We start from the raw sequence: 26,235 nt of genomic DNA on the forward strand, positions 1-26,235 counted from the left end.
TAGTCAGAATTTTAAACTGACATTAATGATTATATTAAATAAAATTTTACATTAATAAATGTAACTTAGTGGTAAGTAATTTAAGTTACCTTTATATAATTATTGACATGTATCATTTTCATACTGGAATTATGCATTCAAAAGAAAAAGTAACAAAGTATGCTCGTTGGAGTACAATGTTTAATAAAAGATATGCATGCAGCTTATCTGACATCTATTTTGATCAAGATAGGGTATAAAACACCATAATAAACAATATTTTATTGTTTTTCATGTCTCAGTTAATGTAAAAAATAAAAATTCCACAATTAAGTTGACATTAGTGATGACCCTCAGGCATGCAATTTGAATAGAATACAATGGATTATATGATAAGTAGTAATTTCATCTTATGTCTAATTACTATCAAACTAAAATTATTACACACCTTTTTTTAAAAACACTATCTGAATACCTTCAATTTAAAAAAAAAAGTAAACAATGATATTTTATAAGATCACAATCTTTTTTTATAACTTTTACTTACTCATATGAAAGCTATGTATTTATTTATTCAAGCCAGTAACTACAGGTTGCTGCCAAATTATAGTACTATTTTTTAAATTTATTTTACTTTTCTAGTGAATTTATCTAGAATAACCATAATAAAAGGGAAAATATGATGATCATGAGGTATTGATTTTTTTGTAAATCTTATGTTTTAGGATCCAACTAATTCACCTACGCCAAAAATACTTATATATGTACGTACCATACTGCTTTTGGCTTTATATTTCAGGATTTACCGATCTGATTTTCTTCAAATTTGGCTTAAATATGTGGAAATATGGGCATTGATCATACTAACTTTTTCAAAATTCATTAAGCAGGTGGTAATACCGCAAAAAACCCAATTTGATTTTTTTCAGAGGCATTTACAGAAAACTTTATTAAAATAAATTTGTTAAGCTTAAGCTTAACTTTTTAGAATAGTTTTTCTTAAAATTTATCCCCCACCTTCAAAATACATAGATTGGCTCAAACTCTTTTAATTTTTATTAAAAAAATTTTTCGGACTTTTCTTCATCACTTAAAGGGCTATTAAAATTAAAGTAATTTTAGCATCTATATTATATTCCAGACCCAAAATGAGAAAATAATTTTTTTCATTATTTTCAAAGAATTATTATAGGTACTTTATTTTTTCAATAATTTTAAACAATTCTCTTTTAAATTACTATTTTTTGTTAGGGACCACTTCTTTATAAATAAATTTTGACTAAATTTTCCCAACAAAGCAAGGAAGCTCCTAAATTAAACTTTTTTTATTTATAATTATGGAATTTTGAAGCTTAGATCTAATTTTTGTAACCATGACTTGACTGGCATAGTAGGAAAAGTCATGAAATACTTTGCCAGATTTTCTTTTGTGACTGGGGTATGTATAAAAAAAATTACAAGAAAATTAATATACGCTTTTAAGTATTATAAAAATTTTATTACCCAATAAAGGTAAATAACACATTCTGTACATACAGATGAGTAATACCGTTTTTAAAAATCCTTCAACAAACACATTAAAAGTATTTTCAAATAAAGAATACTTAGTCATTTTATTTATTTTTCCATCACATGGATACCAATGTCATATAAAAATTTCTTCATGCACTATGGCTCTAGGATTTCAAATAATGTTGTTCTACGAAATTCCTCAACATAGTACTTCCATTTCTTGAACTATAAATATCAGGAATACTTAGCACTATAGGACTGTGACTTACAGCTATAAGTTATTCTTTTACAATCAGTTTGCCTAAAACATTTTGTTTTGCTTAAAAATGAACACTGAAGGAATACTTAATAATTTGTATCTTTAAAAGAATGCATTCTTACACTCACCATATATCTGAGTTTCTTTTGTAGTTGAAAAACTCTCTCGAAGTGTGTTTAGTTGATCACAAAACAATATTTAGGTAAAATTTGACTTCACCTAAATATTAGTCAACAAAAAAAAATAATTCAGGTTATTTTTTTGCAAATGTAATCAATATGACTAAAGAGAGGTCATTATTCCAAGAGGTGCTGATATATCATAGCATGCAATTATTTATTAGCAAAAACATAACTATTAAAAATAATTTGCAAATAGACTTTTATCTCATAAGAAACTATTCTACAACAGGATTTCAGTTGGCTGTTGAAAATAAACTACATTATAAACATCAACAACCTGTTACCTCTTACACAGCCACCTCCATGCATGCAGTTCAATGATGATTGATCAGCAATGGTCAATCAAAAATGGAATCTGTCATTGTTCTTCCCAACATCTGTGAGGTGAACAGTAGAATTGCGATATAGCATTGCTGATAACAGATATATTGACGATCATTTCATGCAAATAGTAATAATATTTATGAGTAACAATATTGAGAGTCTGATGCCAGAAATTTGAAGAATTGCATGAAAAACAAAGAAAGAACACTGAACCATGATGAATGAACTTAGTCAAATTGTATATGAACTTCATATGATTTCTTAACTTTCATTTAAATTCCGATAAATTTTGAAAACAACCTTTTATATATCAATCCAAAAATAAACAGCAGAACATCTCACAAAGGATGTTGCAGTTCATCTGCATGATACAATGCACAACCCTTAAATGAACAGTTGCACAAGGTTTACTTGATTAGTTTAAGGGGGTAATTTCAATTATATTTTAAAACCTGGATTCAGTACCAAATTTGCTCTGCCTCTTCTAGCTGGGTATTTTGATTAGCAAATTTCTTATTTAAAGTATTTAAAAGCTGGTGTCACATGGTGCAATAACTGAATGCGGGTAGTGACACCTATGTGAAGTGGGTAAATTTTAAATGTGGTAATCTTTTTTCCACCTCCAACCATTGGAAGTCAACTATGGTGCAGTTCTCATATTTTCTTTTATCGATTACATAAAATTATTCTCAATACGAGGATATTATATTGCATATTAAATTCTATTGATAATTTTTTTATTATCAAATAATATGAAAAAAAATAAAAATAAAATTAAAATTCAATTATTTGTGCTGTTTAATACGTACCTTTTAAAATATAAATTGCTCACATATATCAGTATACAATCGCTTAAAAATTGATAATGCATTCAGTATCAATCTTTCATTATCAAAGGACATGAAACTAAAAAAAACTAAAACCTCTCCTATCATATTACCTTCTAGTAGCTCTGTTATTTACTAATATCATAGCTGTTAAAAAAACAATATGTAATAAGCCAATGCATTTTTTTATATCACAAATAATTAGTTTATCATTGAAGGAACAATTTGAGGGCAAAGAAATTTGTAAGAATTCAAAAGGTAAAATAAAAGTGTTATGTTAAAAAAAAAAATATAAAAATAAAATGAAAAGCTGATGTTCTTTTAACTGAATGTAAAATTCAACTTGTAAACAAAAAAGAATAAAACAAAAGAATTGTTTAAATAACAGGAAGGTAAACAAAATAATGAAATAAGCAAGAAAATAAAAAATATAATATTTTATTTTATAAGTTGAATTTAAAACTTTCTTACTCTAAGGCAGTAAAATTACATGACATTAATGACATAAGCAAGACATAAAAGTAGATTGTACAATCAAGGAGAACTTTCATATGTAAAAGAAATTTGATGGTAAACATCATATTATACGTTTTATGAATTAGAAAAAAAATATTTATATGAAGTGCAGTGCTTTATGTTAGCAAAACATAAACAATAATAGGAAAACTAGAAGGCCAAAAAAATAATATAGGAAATGTTAAGATGTGTAGATAAATTTTGAAACAAGGTTCTAAGATGAATTAACTGAAAAGAAACTACTCTAATTGTCATTAAAATGGTTACATAACAGATTAAAGGTCGGGTAACTTTTTAAAATAAAATAAGTGTTAGAAATAAAAATCTTGCCAGAGAATAAAGATTAGAATATGTAAAGAGGAAATAATTAAATATACAAGGTATTATAAATACTTGGAAATAAAAGATAGAGAGAAAAAATCAAAAAGAAATACAAAAGTATGTCAAACTGATCACTGCTGATGAAAAAACTAATAAATAAAACAATAATTATTTATGCCTTAGAGATATAGGGAAAGTGTAATAAATTAAACCTAGAACATTATTAGCTAATGTGTTCAGTAGCTATTATTATTGTCTTCATAAGCCTAATAATGAAAAATCGGTACACAAAATTTATTTCCTATATTTTTCACAAAGAAGTTGGTGAAAGTTATGTAAAACTACTAATTTTTTTAATGACAAACAAAAACAAACCTCTTTAATATGATATATAAAATCTCATGTTATAACACTTTTTTCTATTTTAACCATCTAAGTTAGTACTGATAGTTTTCACTTTAATATTGGCTGATGTTATTACTGGTGGTTTTGCAGCAAACATTCAACTATCACAGTGCAGTCAAAAAGGGGGTTAGATCTGAATTGTACCATTTAATTATCACAATTTTGTTTATTGTATACTTCATAAAGTGTGTTATGCTGTAGCACTTTCTTGAACATATAAAATATCAAGGTTGCTGTTAATACTGGATTTTGGTGAATTTGTGATTTGCAGTATTTAGTGTCGGGGAAAAGTAAGTACAACAGAAAGGAAGGAAATTTGGGGGAGATTAGTTGCATAATGCAGTGAATATCTTCAAAAAAAGTTTGTTATACATTTTAACAGACTTCTTCAATTTTTGAAGAACAGAAATATTGTTAAGTAACCATTTAGATATTGTACAGAAATTAAAATTGAATTTAGATATGACTTAAACTTTCTATAAGAAGCTTCTCCTATGTCAGAGTACCTAAATCTTTCATTTGTAAATGGAGACTAAAAAAAGTAATTTACAAAAATTCTTAAGAATAAAATAGATTTCTTTTTTAATCTATATTATTCAACACAATGACAGGGTTATAAATATATTGTTTTTTTTTCAAAAGAATTTGAAAATGTATTTATTATATTTTCTAAGTACTGAACTTTTCTTTCAGAAGGGAACAATTCTTTGCATGGTAACACTCATTTCAGTCAACAGTGGTGACAAGCCAAACCTGGATTAACTTTTTTATCATAATGATTCACACTCAATAAATATCATTAGAAATAGCGACTGTATAATAAAGAGTGTCCCATATAAAACGCAACCCAACCTTATATTGGTAGGTATTGAAATAATAAAAAGGCATGTGTAAATGTAAATTTTATTATTACCATCCATTACCTTACATTTAGAGTAAATGTTGGAAGTGGCCGCCATCTTCTTGAATACAAGCTTCAATTCTTTTTACAGCGTTTCTTGCAACTTTTTTCAAAGTTTGTGTCCGGATATTTAATACAGCTTGTTCAATATTGACTTTCAATTGTTCAAGTGTTCGTGGTTTGTTGTTGTAGGCTTTTTCTTTGAGGTAGCCCCGAAGAAAAAATCCGCCGCAGTCAAATCTGGAGATCTTGGTGGCCACAAGCCTCGTCCGATAACACGATTATCAAGGAATTCCTCGACGAAATCAGAAGTTGAACCTGCATAGTGCGATGTCGCACCGTCATCTTATAGCCAGCAGTGTCTGTCTTCCTCTTCCAAGAGTGCAATGAACTGAAATAAAATATCCTGATATCGTTCTGCATTAATGGTGTACTGGAAAAAAATAGGACCTATTATTTTCTTCCGCGATATCGCACACCACACGCCCAACTTCTGCGGGTGTAATTGTTTTTCGTGATAATCGTGGGGATTTTCAGCACTCCAAATTCTACCGTTTTGGCTGTTTACGTAGCCATCCAAATGAAACTGTGCTTCATCTGTGAAAAATAACGAACCCATAACATTAATTCCCTCACGCAGAAATCGACGGAACCATTGACAATATTGTAGCCGTTTTTCTTTGACGGGCTCAAAAAGTCGATGAACCGTTTGAATGCGATAAGGTCGTAATTGTAATTGTTTGGTCGCCCGAACAGTTGATTTAGACAAATTAATTTCAGCAGACAAACGTCTGATCAATTTATTTGGCGAGCCGAGTAATCGGTCTTTGATTTCAGCGACTGTATCTGTATTCAACACTGACGCAGATCTTTTGTGTTCCTTGTTAACAGAACCGGTCTCTCTAAATTTTGCAACTAACCTTAATACTGATGTTTTGTTAGAAGCCGGTTTAACCGGGTACTTATGGCGAAACAAATCTTGTACTGCAACCGCTGATTTCGTACTGAAGTACGACTCGACAATGAAAACACGTTCATCTAGCGAAAACACCATCTTGTCTCTAGCCATACACTGAACGTTATGATTGCATTGTTGTTACTATCGGTAGTGTTCTACTGCGTCACCGCGATGTTCAGATGTTGGACGAGTCCATTTCAGTAACGAGTAGGGGAGTAGCTTGACTTTTGAAATTTCATGGATGAGCGATTGATGGGTTGCGTTTTATATGGGTCACTGTATAATATAGTTAATGAATTTGAGAATGAATGCATTTGTTCAATGATCGCTCGGAAAGTCAAGGTTAGGGAAGCTGTTAAATTAAACAGCTCTAGCCCGGATAATAACTTAAGAAACATAATTTAACTTTCAATAATAAATGGTAATAATAATTAAGCTAATAATAAATAAGGTTCTCTATACATTTAAATTAACGTTTGAAATATCCTGGCCCTAAAGATTAGAATGTATATATGAAACTCAGCAGTTTAAACTTTATAAAATCAACTTTTTATTTTTATAGAAACAGAAATTTTATCAATATCAACTGAATATTTACAGATCATATTTAAAATACAACTTTCAACTTCTAACATGGTAACTGGAAACAAAAAAAAGCATCAAGCTTTTAAATTAAATGGCTTTCCTAGCATAAGAAATAAGTAAAATTTGTTACTATCCCCACATATTGTAAAATAATCATGAAACTAATACTTTAAAATCAACACATTTATTGCAAAACACATTATACACTAATAACTAATTATGCAATTAAATTAGAATTTTTAAAAACAAGAATTCATGGAAACTTGTACAATCAACAAATTTTGAAGAGGGATAAATTAAAAACTTACATACTTCAAATATATTTATTATATCAAAATGGTAATCAGTAAGAGAAAATTTTACCCTTTGATGTTTTATTTCAGGTATGACATCCCTTACATCTGGTATCACCTCACCCACTAGACAATTTTTTTTTTTTTTTTGAATAAATGTAGGCCATATTGTACTTTTGTGTAGTATAATTAATCTAAAACAAGGTATACGCGCATGCATAAAGCACAGTATATCAATAACCTATTCTCAAAAAAGTGCAAGAAAAAAATTGCACATACTAAAATGCAAATACCTTATACAACAATAATTAGCACTAAATAAGGCTGTACACAAAAAAAAAAGTTTAACTTAAAAATTAATTATTAAGAAGACAAAAAATACTATTCAAGAAAAACATGATCAGCTTTTAAATTTTTTTTGCCATTTATTTACAATAATCTTAATAATCCTTCATCATAACAATCACTATTACTTTTAAATCATGGCCTAGCCAAAAACAGATTATCAAGATCTTTACGATCATTCATGTAAGGCAGAATCCAGTGTAAAGTTTTGTAGCACTTTTCTGTAGATTTCAATTTGGAGTTTTAGTAGATTTCTTTACTCTTGCAGCAAAAGCATCACAACTAATAGGAATATTTTTTACAGCACCAGAAATATTTTTAATTTGTTTATTATTCACTTTACTGAATTTTTTATTCCATTTATTTCTTTTCCAGGTATTAGTCAACCAACGCATAGAACCAAAATAAAACATTTCAAAAACACTTATAAAACTGAATCCCAAAAACAATCCCATCAAACCACCAATATTAGCTGAAAAATAAAAGGAAAATAATATAATTGAAATATTATTATATATAATTAAATAAATAAGTAAATTAAATTAAATTTTAATTAAAATCTTATATGAAACGATCTGATAAACTGTTTCTAATTCTACTCAGTTATTACCGAACACAACAAATTTAATAAATTTGTAATGTGATGTTAAATAAGATTAAACCTGATCATAAATAACACATAACATAGAAAAATTTGATTTTGTATTTAAGGTTAATTAATTTATACAGTAAAAATTTATCTTATTAAAAAATTCATAAAATATATGTTAGCTCTGGCCCCACTGTTTCAAGTTTCTTTTTATTTTTATATGAAAAATGATGTGCATACAATGGTTATATACTGATGTAACAGATGATTTTTTTTCAAAGACATAGAAATACACAAAGAACCATTCTTAGACCTGATTCTGTAACCAAATCATTATTCATGACAGAAGGGCATCCACTCGTTTGCTCATCATGCATATTATTGTGTCCCTCATTAAACTGCCCCATTTGCTTTCTAACCGTTCCATTACTCATAGCTTTTTGACCGTAAACTTCACTAATTTTCCACTGAATATCAGTTGTTTTGACATTTCTTCATTTCAAAAATCGAACAACTGCTCTAATTACATAATCGGCGGGATTGTCGATCGACTTGAACATTAAAGCAATATTTAAACAATTATCAACAAATGTCACTGTACTTATAGTAGCAACGAAATTCTTTCCTTCACTGGCTTATAGAAGCCAATGAAGGAAGAATGTGGCACACACGCATAAATCTGCCATTGCAGTTCTGCAGAGGTGATAAAAGGAAACATTAATTACTTTCAGATATTCCTTGTATATTATACAATTTAATTAAGCAAGGATTAAGGAGACCTAGTTTTATGTAATAGGCATCTCAGGCATTAAATTTATTGTGTATATCAGCAAATCTGAAAAAACTGCCTTCCATGAGATTGCACCAAGAATTCATGGGCTCAAGGATTCCCAGGATCTTTATTACCAACAAGAAGGGTTGGATCCATGTAAAACTAAAGTGAGAAAGATGGGAGGGGATGATGAGAAAGGGCGATCTACTCAAAAGAAATGAACTCAAGATGAAAAATAGGATAGTTCAAACTTCTTTCCAGGTAATGAGAGCATCCATTCTCTTCACAATTAATAACGCTGTTTAAGAACACCATAAATCCTGTTCAATAGGCCTTTCTGTCAGCATCTTCAATGAACTACAGGATTAAACTTTGCATGCTCTAATTGTTCTAATATCCATTTTTATTGCTCTAATTTTTTATTGTCATAATTGTAAATCAACTGGATTACTGAGGGTTTTTTTATCAGTTCTTGTTACTTTTAATTAATTTAACTTAAATATAATAAAAAATCTTTTGTATTATTATTACCTATACCATTCACGATCATTAGCGGCTAACTACTAATCGATTATTAATGGCCACCACTCAAACTCATGCTACTTAAAAAAAAGGAAAAAATACTATTCTTCATTTCATTTTATAGAATAATAAAAAGATATTTTCATGTTTTTTGAAACATAATTTAAATCACACTTGTTTATTTATTTATCCTCTTGGATACTACAGGGTTATGTCCAATTGTAGCTACTTATAAAAATACAGCTTGCAAAACATGTTTTCCATACAATTAAAAAAAAAATTGCATCATGTGAAAAATGTCAAACTTGACTGAAATTGAAATCCAGAACCTTGTGTATAAAAGACGAAGATGCTACCATTGCCATGGAAATTGATTTAGTAAGCTCATATACAGCTAAATAAAAGATAGCCCTGAAGATGCCCTGAAGACAATATTGTTTATCAGCAAATTCTGTAAAAATCGATGAAGTATTTTTGCTTATAATCTCAAATTAGAAAATTCAGTTTCAATTTTGATTTAGGAAGAATAGGAACCGATAAAAATTAACAAACATTTTTATCTAAGTGCTCAAATTATCATGCTTTCATTACTATTATTTACACATAATATTGATATAAAATACCATTACACAAAAATAAATATCACATTTTTATTTTAAATAATTTAAGTGATTCTCCACTCAGTAGGTACCTACCGGTTTTTTTTCCTTTTCAAACTATTATGTACCCAATATCACTTATACGCCCAACTAAAACATTACTCAAAGAAAATCATTGTAATCATTTTTGACTTGCTGAACAGAAGAAAAAGCAAACCTTATCATTCAAACACATTACTCTACTATAGGCATTGGGAAATAAAGTATATATTTAAGTAATTTTACACTAACTTTTAACTTTAAAAAAATATATATATAAAAATATGTAATAACTAAACAACAGAAAAAAAAGTAATACTGATGACTGATTTTTAGGAAGATAGTGAAATTTCCTTACCGATAAAATCTGAATTAGATAAAACACCAACTCTCACAATACTATTCACTTGTCTTGAACGAAAAAACGATTCGACAATAGTATATGTATTTCTGAAAAAGAGATTAATAATAATATTCTAATCATACTTAGACAGTACTTATAAAAATAAAAAAGTGGCTAACTTATCCGGCTACGCTGTCAAGTCATAAAATACCTTGCTCAGATTTTTCATTGCAAAACCTTTCCAGCTCTGCCAGAATGGCTTTACAATCCAATTCATTAAAAATTTCATTTTTATTTAAATAATAAAAATTAAAACACAAGTAAAAAAATAAATTTTCAAAAATGTTTTTTTTAAATTTTGGGCCCCGCAGCAATATGGCTTTTTTATTAATTATAATGATTTCCTAAATAAGATTTAAGCATTAAAATTTCCAAAAGAGCAAAGATAAAAAGATTTAAAGCCAAATAACAAAGAGTAGAATATTCATTTTTTAGAGGTGAGGAATAAAATTTATAAAAAAAACTTTCTAAAAATATTAATATATAGGGGATAAGGTTAACAAATTTGCTTAAGTTTTCTCCAAAACTAACAACTGATGCAACAAAGGCTGAAACAAGAACACAAAAATTTTCAAAAACTGCTGTGTTTAAGGTCTGGGATTTGTAATTTTGGAAAATTGTAAACATATTTTGATAGCCCTATATAAGATGTATATAATGCAAAAACGTTTTAAAATATTAAAACTGAAGGGAGATATAGCAAAAAGCTTGGGATTGATTTTTATAAAAAATCTGTTTTTGGATTATTTAAAAATAATGTAGGAAATAAATTTGTCAAAGTAATATTTTTTCTAAAGTGCTTCTGAAAAAGATCAAAAATTGTTTTTTCTCAATATTCCCCACCCCCTGAATGAATTTTTAAAAAAATAATATATTATCAGTGTCCCATATATGGAAATATCTGAGCCAGATATGAAGAAAATTAGATCAGTCAACCCTGAGATACAAGGCCAAAAGCAAAAGTGATACACACACCTACATACGTATGAACATACATACACACATATTCACCAGGCATGTAAAAAATACAGTAGTATGTAAATTAATCTGAACACAGATGAATAAAACGTAACTTTATTTAGAAAAAAAAATCATTCCTGTACATTTTGTGAATATCTAGTAGTTAATATGTGCTTCTTCATTCTTAATTACTTTATGCACGAGGTCTGTTCAAAAAATAACCGACCTTTATTTCTTTAGTATGTAAATATTTATTTCTTTAGTATGTAAATTAATCTGAACACAGATGAATAAAACGTAACTTTATTTAGAAAAAAAAATCATTCCTGTACATTTTGTGAATATCTAGTAGTTAATATGTGCTTCTTCATTCTTAATTACTTTATGCACGAGGTCTGTTCAAAAAATAACCGACCTTTATTTCTTTAATCTTTATTATTAATTTTACAGATTATTGATCCTTGTCTCATTCAAAGTATTCCCCTCCCCTATTCACACGCTTTTCCCAGCGTTGTTTCCACTTCGCAAAGTAGTCTTGGATAGCTTTATTTGAAATGTTGAAATGGCCTTTAAGGTTGGTAATGAATTTGGTATAATGTCTTTACAGATTATTGATCCTTGTCTCATTCAAAGTATTCCCCTCCCCTATTCACACGCTTTTCCCAGCGTTGTTTCCACTTCGCAAAGTAGTCTTGGATAGCTTTATTTGAAATGTTGAAATGGCCTTTAAGGTTGGTAATGAATTTGGTATAATGTCATCAACAGTCTAAAAACAGCGTCCTTAATTTCAGAAATAAGAAAATATCTCAAGGCACTAGGTCTGGTAAGTAGGGAGGGTGAAGGAGGACAGTCATCTGATTTTTGACACAAAACTTACAAATTATCAAAGCTGAGTGTGCCGGTGCGTCATTGTGGTGAAGGAACCATGAGTTGTCTTGCCACAATTCCGGTTTCTTTTAGCGGAATTTTTCAACAGTTGTAAAACATCTTAAGAGTACGCACGGTTCACTATTTTGCCTTCAGGCAATAATTCAAAATGCACAATTCCATTAAAATTGAAAAAAAAGAGAGAGCATCACTTTGACATTGGATCGAGGCTGATGTGCTTTCTTGGTGCACGGAGATCTTTTGCCAATCCATTGTGATGATTGAACTTTTGTCTCAATGACGACGTAAATCCAACTTTTGTCTCCGGTTATGATTCCTTTATATGAATATCTCATTGTCAATGGCTTGTTTAAAAAAACGTGGCTGACAAATGCCCAGTCGATGTTCTTTCTGCTGATCGGCAATCCAACGAGGAACAAACTTTGCTGCAACTTGATGCATGTTCAATTTTTCAGTCAAAGTCATGGCATAATCCATTTGAGATACTATCTTTTTCTGCAAGTTCTCTGACAGTCAATCGACGATTTGCACACGCCAGATCATTGATTTTCTGAATGTGGGTGTCATCAGTTGAAGTCGAAGGGGTTCAACCAGACAAAGCCTTCAAGCTATCTTCAACTGACTGACGACCACTTTTAAATTGTGAAAACCATTCATAACATTGCATACAACCCAGAGCATCTTATCTGTAGGCTTGTTTCAAAAGTTGAAACGTTTCTGTGAAAATTTTCCTGTTTCACGCAAAACTTTACGTTGTATCATTGCTCCCGTAAATCACTCTTAACACTTAAACACGTTGCACTCAAATAACAATAATATGAAAACTAAATGAGATATTGACAATCCAAGAACATGTGGTTACAGAGGTTATGTGGAACACAATGTTCCACACGAACCACACATCATTAAATATCTCTGTTGGCACACTGTTAAAAATGTTCTGGTATTTTCTGAACCTTGTACGTGATTAGACATCAATTCAACCAAGTGTACTACTCATTTTTTTTTTTGTGAAAAAATACTAATATTTTTTTCTTTAATGAGGTAAATTTTTAAGGTACAATTTATTTTTGAGTCATTTTTTATTATTGCCATGAGATTTTCAATCGGGTTTAAATCTGGGGAGTTGTCTGGCTGCAGGAGCACTTTATAGTTTCATTCCTAGAAAACTTTTTCCACTTTTTTGACAGTACAACATGCTGCCAAAACTTGTTGGAATATTTCAATGCCTTGTGGATATTTTTTTTGAAGTTGTGTCACAACTCTTTCCTTCAGAATCTTGATATATTCATCACTTTTCATGTACCATCTACTGGAACTAATGAAAAAGGTATCTTCAAATGTGAAACAACCCCAAAAACTTTTTCTGAGCATATTTAACCGATTGTTGGATATGAGCTAGTGATGTATTTTCATCTGATGCTTTTCTAACATATGGAACCCTTTGTCTCTGAATATGGAAATTTGACTTATTGAAAACGTAACATTTTTACAGTCTTCTTTGGTGCAGTTAGCTGTGCTTTGACCCACAAGAGCGTTTTTTTTTTTTTTTACATTGTTGGTGTTAAAAGCTGGTTTTTAGCTGGCTGACAAGCTTTCCATCCGGCTGCAAAAAGTTGGCATCTAACAGTTCTCAAGTGTAAATCTGTTGCACTGGCTGCTAATCCTTGATTTAAGTCCACAGCAGATAATTTTGGATTAAGTTTACTTTTTCTCACAAATATCCTGTGTTAGAGAAGTTTTTCTTTTACAGCCACATTTGCCTTTCCTTTGAGGTGAAAGGGAACCGGTTTATTTGAAATGTTTTAAAATAGCATACTGTCCCTAGTCCAACATTACACTCAGAAACTGTATGTCATTGTATCATACTGGTATGCTCATAAAGAGAAACAATTTTCTTAATTAACTTTTAAGCACTTTGTTTGGCTTCTGTTATCATCTACAATTTAATGAACATCCTGCAATATTAAAAAGGAAGTTCTATTAAGGTTCATTACTACTGATATGCAAATAAACATCTAATCATGACACAATTCATATCTTGCAGCAGGACATGACCTACCAATCTAAGTTATTATTTTCTGAGTATGAAACAAGGCAAATGAAAATCAGCGCATTATAAACACTTAAAAACAGGACAAACATCTGTCAAGAATTCAGTCAAGAAGACAACTATCAACAGGATCCAACCAACACGGTCCTTAAAAAAATGTAATTAAAATATTAAAAATTTCATTGAATTTTAATTAAAATTTTCAAAATAATATGACCAATTAATTAATACATCATATGATCATAGTTTTAATCAATTATTACTCCATTCAACAAATTTAATAAATTTATTATGCGATTAATAAGAATAAACCTAACATTTTAGAGCTTATATCCCCTAAAATTAGAGGAGCATATAATAACGTTCTATCAAATAGACTGTATTTACCACAAATGCAAGGCTATCAGAGTGTTACTTAGTCAAATAATTACAAAAAAGACATAAGAACACAAAACGCAGTGAAAGCTTAACCTTGAACAAGCTGTAATATTGTAAAAATAGAATTCCTTTAGTACTATTACTAGGAATAAAATATGGGCTTACCAAAAGTTTATTATATAAAATAAATCACTAATGTGATATAGACCATCCTCTAATCTACAAAATTTAGCAAACTTTCTTACATTAAAAAAAAAAAATTAATGGCTCAAATAATTTCAATTAATTTTTAGGTATATATTAAACTACTCATAAATAATAATAAAAGATAAACAATACGTCGTTTTCAAAAAGTAATAATAGGCAGATTTTTAATATAAAAGATGTGTAATTGATATTAAAATCACTTATTCTTTTAGGATGAACTAACTGAATTTCTCTCATTTTTTTTTGTTTTAATTTCTTATCACCAAGAAAGGAAACCCGAGTCAAAATTCTGAAAATTTTTGTCTCTTAAATAATTGTATAGCGAGTGGAAGAAATATATAAACGGAAAAATAGTATAATGGCAGAAAAATATATCAAAGGTTAAGGCTTGAAATTGGCTTGTAGCAGTGTTTTACACACACATACGCACACGCTTGCATATTTGTGTAAACACACACACCCACACACACATACACCCCCCCCCCCCACACACACACACACACTGCCACTGCATCTGAAGAATGGAACACAGTTTATAAAAATGAATTTTTATGTTTACCAACAGATTTACTTTTTTCCTGTTAAAATATAGAAATACTATACAGGTATACAGAGGTAACACGCTACCTAAAATTAGGAATATACTGAAATATGATTAACAGAGCCATTAATTATAGAGAAGATAATGTAGACTCAAGATAGATTTTGATTAAATATATATAGTAACTAAAAATAATTATAATATAAAGGTTGAATAGATTAGTTAGGAAATCTCGATTTAAAGATAATCAAATAAATAAACTTATAACATTAAATGAGACAATGTAATATTTTTTACTTACCATTAAATTGTAATACTAACTTATAAAGCTTCTTAAAAACATTTTTACGAACATTTACAAGCGGTTAAATATAGTGAAGAAAAATCTAATTATGCTGTTCACATTAGAGATAAACATTTTCAAGTACAGACAACATGCAAATACATGTATTAGAAGTAGATAAATTTTAATCCATTACACTCGAGAAATATAAATAATAAAAAATGGCAATACAAATGTAACTAATGAAGAAGTAAAATTTGAACACGACGACTAAATTAGGGAAAAGGTACATTTAATTTAAATCATTTGAATTTAAATTTAAAAATATATATTCAAATTACCGAACAAAAAACAACAGTTTTATTATCTGCATTAAAAAATAAAGTATTAAGTAAATGGAAAAATTAATATTTATTAACAAATATAACATTTCTTTAAAAATAAATACAATATTTTTATATTATATTTTATTTTTATAAAATTTACAGCTACGTGGATAAACCTATTTCAATTTTGAAAATAATATTTTCAGGCCATCATCACCCATCAAATGTTCACAAAATTTATCATTAAAACATCTAGACGTATTTTCAAAACTTAAAGCATGAAAAAAATGATGTCAGATAAGATTTACGCAACTGATAGAATAATGAAATTACTGACATTTTAAAAAAATTACTTAATTTTTACATGCGATTGAAACTTTACAAAGACTCTTGATGGGTCCATTTCATTAAACAATAATTAAAAATGTAATAAAAATAAATAATAAAACTGATAAACCAAGTATTTTAAAAAATATTATAATTATTCACCGGCCAAATTTCAGTTAAAACTGAGGTGGAGGCACAACAGTCTTAAGTCACTTTTTTAATATTACGTACTTATTATAATTTTCATTTTTAACACTATGCATTTAACTATCTATCAACTGATTCACGGTCTCAAGGTTTGTTTGTGGTTTGTTTTATTACAGAAAAAACTAATTTAAATTTCAATCAGGTGTCTACATTTTTCTGCCTTCTAAACTCCAGATTAATAAATTTGACTTCAGTTAAAAGGAGTTATGATTAATTAAAATTTAGCTCTGCACTGCACCAAATTAAATATATATTCAATTTATTTTCAATTAATGCTCTCTTAATTGTTATTTTATTCTGAACTAATATTATTTCATGTAATTATTTTTATATATCAACAAGAACCATGACCGCTTATCCTTTTATATTTATCTTCAGTTCTGATCAAGGTTTACCCACTATTTACTATTTTCTTACAGGCAGATACTAGAACATCTAGCATCTGCCTAGGTAACATCTAGCATGTTACCTACTGGAAAAGGAGTAGGTAATTCCAGGAATGCATAGATTGAGTAGGACACACTACTTATTACAGATTTGGTCAAAAAAATATATGATTAAAATTACTGATTTGAAAAAAAATATTAATTTTTATAATACTATTAACACACATTAAATATAAATTACTGTTGAAAGATGCAGAAATAATATGAGTCACGTAAAAATAAATAATGGAAGATTTATATTATTTACAATTTAATATCATTATCTTCAATATTAAAAAGTTGAGTATTATGCGTCCAATTTTGATGCTGTGAAATAACTTCTACATCATAAGATAGTTCGTTGCAACCCGGCAAACAACCACAAGTGCTGAACAATGCTTCACGATGACTAGTATCAGATGATGATGCCACTAAAATATAAAAGAAAAGTCCAATTACTTTCTGAAACAAATCTATAACAAGCGAATATAAAAATAAATGAAATAACAATAAGATAAAAAATACAAATAAAAGATAAAAACAAATAGTACAAAGATAAAACAAAGCTATAACTCTTGGTTTGCTGGCATTTCTCCCACCACCACCCCGTTCAGTCACCATAAAGCATAAGACTGAATGTCTGTGTCACAAATGGCAACTGAGCCTAGAACAGTTTAGCGATCAGTATACTAACATAGCTCCTAGAGTTTACCTAACAGTGTAAGCAGACTAAGCGTGGCGCCATACACCATCGGCTTAGGTGTGCCAACAGTTCACTCGTCATATATTTACTAAAATGGTATGTGCACCCTGTCAACTACTAAAAATATATATGACATCAATAAATATAATTTATTTCGTCTAAGCAGCAATTCACTGCCACGCCTAGGTCACTGAATGACAGCAAGCATTTTATAGTGCTTGGAGCCATTATAATTGGCTGGTAGTCAGCCATACTCAGGGTTACCTTCCACAGCGATGTGATAAGTCTTTCCCTTAAGCAAACTACGGATGCCGGTTGAACAAAGCAACTGCAACTACAAACTCCCACACAGTGCACAATGCAGCACTCGCCACATTGACTCGCTGCTTGTGAGCGGCCAATTTTCCCTTTGACCTTTAAGTTCCAGGGTGGCCTGGTCTCTGCCCCCTCCAGCCCCAAGAGCAGGGCAGTCAAACATCAGGTGTTCATTTGACTGGACCTCCAAGCAGATGCACAGCTCATCAGTTGCCAGGCAGAACTGAAACAAATATCGGTTAAACTTAACACGGTTGGTTGGACCTGGGCACCCATTGCCCTTAAGTACGAGCTTGAGGCATAACAACTCCCCAGATCCTGTATAAACTTATACAAGGATCTTCCCTTAGTCATGGTATCACATTCCAGCTGTCATGCTTCCGTTGCGAGGCTCTGCAGCCTCTTCTGGAGGCGGGAGATGGGCAACTTTACAAAATTTAGATCCGGTGCATAATCTGTAACTGCGTATTGATCTTTGATTTCATGCGTTTGATCCCGTAGTGGCGAAGAGGTGCAAAGAGTTACAGGAGAATACAGAAGGTCTCCAGCTGCTCGAGGCTCACTGCAGGTAGTTGTCACACTTGTAGGCTTGTAGCCAACATCTCTGGATAGAAGGAATACAGTGAGCATTTTGTTCATATACTGTTAGGTCAGGGACCTAACCTTGACCATGACCAATGACCAATGACCATGACCAATTTTAGAGAGGTAGGTAAAAAGCCTAGCTGGAGAAGAGGGCCAGAGCTTTTTCTTTCGACCTTATCAAAAACTGGTTCTGACAATGATGATTCGGAAATGGATATAGGGATGACCACCCGAGAGGGTATGAACCCACTCATTGAAGAATTTTCACAAGCCAGGGGCAGGCCTGGCTGCTCTGCCCCATAACCATGATGTTTTGGATGAAGCATCTAAAAACACAGTATCCAGGAGTGCCTTGTAAGTTACCACAGATGTTAAAGTGTGGTCTCAACCACCAAACCCGCATCAAACACTGGACAGTACGTGCAATGGCTTTGGTTGGTTGCGCTCCAACTCGCGCAAGGAGTATTGCCAAAACTTTAGTTTGGCTTCCTTGATGGTATGAACATACTCGTTACGGGCACGCCGGTAGATTCGCAGACGCTCAGCGCACACGTAGTCGACGATAATCCCCGTCTGGTGACGACGCTGGTATCTATTCCTAGCGGACCTCTTACGCGCAGCACACTAACGTCAGAAGACCACAACTTTTTGACTGCCAAGTGGCGGACATGACGGCTCCAGGCAGTCTCTGATCAGCAAACTGGTCATCGCTTAAGGGTCCGTCCATTGGCCGAGGCCGCCGTAGGACCCTATCGCAGCCAGTCTTGATGGCCCGGCCGAATTGCTCAGCCATCAATTCCACCTCCAACCTGTGCTCCATGCGCCATTTTAATCCCTGCAAGGCAGCTGTGCACTCGCGCTGCAGCCTGTGCTGATCCAGGCCCCCGACCGAATCTGGAGCCCTTAGACCACCTCCGTAAACGATCCCATAGGATATAAGACTATGATCGCTCACACTGGCCTCGGAGCAGACAGTCCAACTACTTGTACATTGCAGCAAGTCGCCCGTCACCAAAGTGACGTCGATGTAACTTTCTCCCGGTTCGGAAGATAAAAGTTAGCGGTTGTTCTGCATCATTAATCGAGTAGAGGTTCCTGGCTTCAACGAACTGTTCGAGACCAGCGCCTTTGGGGTCACTGAGCGGTGAACCCCAGGCGGCAGAATTGGCATTAGTGTACAGAGCAACCAGCACTCTGTTGCCCGGGAGACCGTCCAGAATTCTACCCGACTAGCAAGTTATCGATACTCCATCCAAGCTGGAAGTATCTTGACACTAGTACGACATCGAACGTACCCCTTGTGATTCGCACGACTTGTGAAAAGCACATCGGACCGATGGGATATCCAGAAGACACCCGACGAATCTGAGCCAACCACAATCGCGAAGAGCGGGCGTCCCCCACGAGAATAAATAACATCCACCCTATCCGCGAACACGTGCGGCTCCTGGACCAAGGGTAGCCCGAGGTTGTACTCCTCAAGGATCCTCATGGCTTCAGTGGTGGCCTCCCGGGAATGATGCAGATTTAACTGCCCCAGGCGCAAGCGTTCAGCATGATGGAGGAGTCAGTTCTCAAAGGCTTACTCCCAACTCAGGCATCACCATAAACTGTATTTTTCAGAGCTCTCGCCCGAGCAATATCATATGCCTGCACTGCCTACCACCGACCCAGTATCCAGCGTCGCTGCCTTTCACCAAGGGACAGGCGGCGCACTTGGCAGGCGTAGACTTGGCTGGGCAATTGGCTGTCCTGTGCCCCGGAAGAGCACAGTGACCACACATTTCCAACTGCGCTCTGCAGCGGGAAGAGATGCGACCAAAGCCCTGTTCCTTAAAGCATCGGGCGACCTCTATATGGTCGACGACCCTACATGAGGTCCACCCAAAAAAGACACGTCCACCGGCCACCAAGACCTGCCGGATCTTTGGCGAGGTCTCATACACCCAGTGACTCTTTGGGGCTTCCTTCCTCCTTAGCTGCCGAACCGCTTTGGTTTCCCGAAGAAAATCTTCGACGGCCATATCCAATAACGGATTTTGACCGTGCATGGCCTTGAGAATTTCGGGCTTCTCTACCCTTGTCGCCCTTGGCATATCATACACCAATATCTGAGGCCTCCGCTAGGCCAGCAACTGGGCCTTCAGCCCGTTCTTTACCAAAACCCGACCTCAAGCAGCTGCTTTGCTTGCCGTTCAACTACAAAAATGACGCCATGGTCCCTTGTTTGTGTGACCCAGGAGACTTGGATCCTTTCTTTCCTCGGTTCTAGAACCTTCTTAAGGGTTAGCTCCGTCGCTACCGACGAAGCCCCAGGACCAGGTATTATTGGGACCACCTTGACAGTGGCTCGCTTAATTTTGGCCGCCGGCGTCTGGGCTGGCAGCGGTGGACCAATCCGCTTAAGCGAGGGCGCGGCAGCCATTGCGGCGAAGGAGACAGGCTTTTTCATCTTCTCCTCCACCCGTTTAAACTTGTGGAGCTCGCCAAGTGCTTCACTCGTCACCGGCTTGAAGCCCCTAACTCCCTCCATTACCTGGTCAACCTCGCCGGATAGCCGTGACACGACCGAATCTTAGGCAAGGTTGACGCCCTGGAGTCTCACACATTTAAGTACTAGATCCGAGACCAACGCAAGCACACTCACTCAAGTAGGAGTCGCCTAACTGTCGAAGCTCCAATGCAACCCTCGACTCCTTTTTAGAGGATATTTTGGACCATTCTGCCCGTACCTCCTCGACCACCCAAAATTGTCGGACCCAGAGTTCACCTGCCGCACAGCAGGCTTCCCTCCAGAAACCTCGCGCTCAGGACCGATCAATTAGTGGAAACCGACCACCCTACTTCCAACCGTGTACGGCTCCTGAATCAAGAGAACCTCGAGGTCGAGTTCTTCAAGGATTCTCATGGCTTCATTGGTTGCCGCCGGGAACGATGCAGGTTTAACTGCCCCAGGCGCAAGCGTTCGATATGCTGAGCCCGTCCTCGAAAGCTTCCCCCAATTCAGGTATCGCCATACGCCGTATTATTCACGATCTTCGCCCGTCTATGTCGTGCTACCTGAATTGCACGTCCCCAACTCGGTATCCAGCATCAAAGCCTTTCACCAAGACACAGGGAGCGCACTTCGCAAGCGCGATCTAGTTAGGGCAGTTAGCTGCCCTGTGCCCAACAAGGGCGTAATGACCAAATGAGAGGTGTGACCAAAACCTTGACATTTGAAGCATCAGGGTACTTCTATATGGTCTACAACCTTGCAAGAGGTCCACCCGCCGACCACCGGTCAGCAAGATCTGCTGGATCTCTGGCAAGGTCTCAAATATCCAGTGGCTCTTTGCAGCCTCTTTCCGCCCCAACTGCTGGACCACCCTGGTCCCCTTGAGAAAGTCCTTGACAGTCATATCCAACACAGGATTTTGGCTGTGTATGGCCCTGAGGATTTCAGGCTCCTCTACTCTCGTTGTTTTCGGAAAATCATAGACCAATATTTGCGGCCTCTGCTCGGCCAGCAACTGAGCCTTCAGCTCATTCTTCTTCATAACATCGGCCTCCAGCAGCCACTTCACCTGCTGCTCATTTATAACCTTTAGCACAATGCCACTTTCCCGGTTGCCCGGTTGGCACCCTGGAGGCTTTCACACTTTAAAGCCAGCTCAGCAATCATCAAACTACACTCGGACAGATAAGAGTCAACTAACTGTCAAGCTTCCACCGAAATTCAAGATTCCTTCTTTGAGAATTTAGTCCATGCAGACCGTATCTTCTCAATCCTCCCCAAACCATCAGTCCCAGAGCCAGACCTCCTGCATAGGGCTGACCACTACATCACCGTCTTTCACCACCCTTGACTTCATGAGGAGGCGCCCTTTGGACTGGTTTCGCCCTCCACAGCCTTGCTCTCCCTGGATGGTTCCAACTACCATTTTCCCCACACAGCTCGACGCAGAGATTTCAGCAGGAATTTTAGTGCAATTCGCCGGTGCCAAGGACGCTCCTATCTATATACAATATCTATCTACATAATCTCTTTTTCTGAGAATAGTCTTAAATGAGGTGGACTAATAAAAGTAAAGGCTTATTACTCATTGATATCACCAATAGATTCAGCACTAAACTAATGAGCTATTGAATAGTAATTTATGATTTCTTGCTAGTTTCAGCCAGTTTAAGAATCTTTAGATTAGATATGTTATATTTCATAAAGAATGGAAAAAACTAGCTTTACAGTCAACATGTCAAACAGTATTTGATTTTTTGTCTGGCCTGAACCAAGGCAATGTTAACTGCAAAAATGGAAAATACTACAAAAAGATTTCTCCTCGAGATGTTTAAGAGGCAGTTTCATTTCAATCGAATCAAGGTTTAACGGTATCTCAAAGTCACAATGATGTAAATTTGCTCTAAAAGATCATTTTTCTCAAGTAACCGTATTATTAATTTATTTTCGGTTACTAAATAACTAAGCTTCTTAAAAACTGATATAATATGCAATTTCTGACTAAAATTCCTTAATTTGATACAAATAATGATCATTAGTCATTACCATCACTGATTTTCATAAAATTTTAATTAAAATTTGATTATTTTATTTAAAATAAGAAAACTTAAGTTTATAAGAGGGTGACATTAATGTTTTAACAATATCATTTCTATAATACCTTACATGTGACCAAGTATCTTGAATCATTCTAAATTTCAGGATTAAAAAAAAATGAAAACAATTCAAACCTAAATGCAATAAGAAATAAAAATCTAAACTTCATTGCAATTAAAGACTGCATGCAATTTACTGAACTTATGTATTTTTTTTCACAATCTAAGAGATACATTTACCTTTTCAGTTGCTGTTAAAAATCATAAAGAATATTTACCTCATAATAAAGTAAATATTCTTTCCTCATAAGAATATCTACTTTATTGAAATGTTTATTGATATGCAAAATTTAATAGGTATGAATTATCTGTATCATTCATTTTAATGTATGTTTACATAAAAGCCATAAACAAAAAATATTCTATAACTTTGCACAACAGTAACCTTAATAACAAAATTACATGTCAGGCTTGCAAGGAAAAGTAAAGAGTATGGTCCCCTGGAAATGCAACTGTGATGTTCCAGCTACCTAAATAAACTTTTACTGTGTATAAATGACTCCTTACCTTTGTAAATCACAAAAGCTACTTATCATGTACATCATACCTCTTGTAGAAAGCAACCCTTAAAAGATCTTAAACACATAGCAAATTACAACCATAAAAAAAAATTGAGACACAAATGAATGATAATAATGTAATCCTTTCAGTGAGAAATAATGGCTTACGACACACCCACCACCATTCAGTTGCAGAATCTTTCTTTATATGAAACCATCAAACTCTTTTTAATAAAAGCTTTTAATAAAAAACAAAACTAATTTCACTTTAAACTAATTTCTTTAAAAAAAAATCCCTGTTTGCACGTCAAAAGGCAGAGGTAGATTTCACTGCTGCAAAGTGAAAAAAAAGATTTCCACCTTAAAGTTAAGAAAAACTTCAAATTTACTCTACTCAATACGACAATGGTTGCACGTGAAAAAAGTTTCACATCTTTAGCATACGACAAGCCCCATCTTACAATTCCAGCAATATTTTGGTCATCTCTTGCCGTAAGGGTTGGTCATATCAAAAATTGTTTCAGACAAAAGTTTTAGGTAACTTTTAGAGGCCTAACGATCCTTTAAACAGATTCGATAATGTGCCTATTAAGGGAGGTTTTTTTTGCTTTTGAAACCCCATTTTTTTCACCTCCTGAGCCAATGGTTGATCAAATCAAAAAAGTTTACTTAGATAAGTTTTAGGCCCTTATCCAAAGAACAGAAGGAACTTAAAGAAATTTGATATTATACTTAACAAGAAAGTTATAGCAATATTTTGTTGTTTCAAAAAGCTCCCGCATTCCACTCCCATGGTCCAATTTTGCTCATTAATGAACTCGACTGAGATTTTGGGTCATTATATTTTATGTATCAATTTGAAAGTGATTAGCGCAAAATTATGGCAGTTATTGTATACACAAGAAAGTGAAATATATATATATATATATATATATGTAAATATAAACTTTTGAACTGGAGGTGGTTTTGGGGTCTGGGGAAGTGAAACGCAAAGATATGTCAAAATTTTCCGGAAGTCGAACCATGGTACCCGTTACAGTAGGTAGCGTTCTTATGAAATCTATATAAAAACACAAAAGATTTACTTCAGATATAATTTTGTTATATATTTGATTTGGCTATTGGAAGTACATTCTAACTCTACCTTTATCAATTTTATGTAACCAAAGTACATTTCTAAGAAATATTTCAACATTAACTCAGATGGATTATTTTATCCAATACACTCACAACAAAATATAATATTATAAATTCTCAACTAACTTACTCACTTATACTCTTAAGGATACAACCAATATTCTTCTTTCCGCATATTGGAGTACGATAAAAACCTAAAAAAACAAATAAAGTTAGATATATATCGACTAGTAAATGATGGAAATGAAAACATTGGATATGCATATAAACATGAATATGCAGACTCATGCGCACGATGTGAACAAGACAAGGATGTGTTCTGATGCTTTTTTAACTTACACATAGAAGTAATGTAGGAATTGAAGAAAGTTTAAGAGTAGAATAACTAGCATAATATAAAAATTTTAAATGTTTAAATTTCTTGATGACATTAATTCATCACAAACCAAAAATGAGCTAAAAGGAAATTCTGAATGGTATGAACTCATTACTAAAAGAGAGGTTTTTTGAAAATAAATAAGAGTAATAGAAATGTAATGAAATATGACAATTTAAGTATATGACAGTTAAAAATACTTACCTTACAAGAACTTACAGAATTTTGCTATTTCGGAAACAAAATTCAGTAGACAAAATTAACTCATTAAAAGCAGAGTGACACAAGCCACAAGAGATTTCATGAAAAAACTAAGTCTGTTAGAATCAAATATCAACCTATGAATTAGAAAGACATTCTTAAATTAATGTATATAATGTAGTGTTTATTGTATTGATACATAAACAATAAAAAAGCAGAAAAGTAAGGAATAATGGCACAAAAATGTTTAGTTAAGAGGATGTTGGAAATTAGCTGGGTTGACAAAAACATCAAATGAAACGCTTTTACGATGACTACATAGAATCTAGAAAGGACAAACTATATTAATAGCCCACATATTTAACACCCAGTTAGTTAATTAATTAAAAGAAGGATGTGCAGAAAATAAAAACTGTATAGATGTACAGAGTGGAATATATATTAAACAAATAACTGAGAATATAACTTGTATTAGTAATGTTACAGTTACAAAATAAGCACAAAATATAAAAGTGACTAATACCATCAAATCAACCAAATGACTGATGACTTAAATAAAAACCTTATGAAAATAAATGACTTCAAAACACACTAAAAAGTAATAATTAAAACTAATTAAATGAATAATTTTTTAAACTGGCAAAATGAATCAAGTTTTATAAAAATATCCTTTAATAAATTATTACAAAATGTTTTCAGTCATCGGTCCAATGATCTTAAGAAAATGAAAATTATCATAAAGGTTGCAGAAAATGTTTTGAAGAAATTATTAAAAATATTATAAATATAAAATTTAGTTTTGTTTGTCTTATATTAATTTTATTGCAATTTTGCTTGAA

General features: G+C 33.0%; 2 protein-coding genes across 2 annotated transcripts in view; both read right to left on the minus strand.

The window, feature by feature from the left end:
- Window positions 1-128, minus strand: part of LOC142329545 (pickpocket protein 28-like) — a 37,716-nt gene extending 37,588 nt beyond the window's left edge. The window contains exon 1 of the mRNA XM_075374215.1: window positions 90-128. Coding sequence (XP_075230330.1) covers window positions 90-122 — 33 coding nt within the window. The 5' untranslated portion in view covers window positions 123-128. The remainder of the gene's footprint in view (window positions 1-89) is intronic.
- A 10,132-nt stretch (window positions 129-10,260) lies between these two features.
- LOC142329546 (pickpocket protein 28-like) overlaps window positions 10,261-26,235 on the minus strand; it is a 49,572-nt gene continuing 33,597 nt past the window's right edge. Inside the window, exons 8-10 of the mRNA XM_075374217.1 lie at window positions 24,954-25,013; window positions 17,195-17,357; window positions 10,261-10,378 (exon numbers count right to left, since the gene is read on the minus strand). Coding sequence (XP_075230332.1) covers window positions 10,261-10,378; window positions 17,195-17,357; window positions 24,954-25,013 — 341 coding nt within the window. The remainder of the gene's footprint in view (window positions 10,379-17,194; window positions 17,358-24,953; window positions 25,014-26,235) is intronic.

Source organism: Lycorma delicatula, chromosome 8, assembly GCF_047948215.1.
Source record: "Lycorma delicatula isolate Av1 chromosome 8, ASM4794821v1, whole genome shotgun sequence".
NCBI classification, from domain to species: Eukaryota; Metazoa; Arthropoda; class Insecta; order Hemiptera; family Fulgoridae; genus Lycorma; species Lycorma delicatula.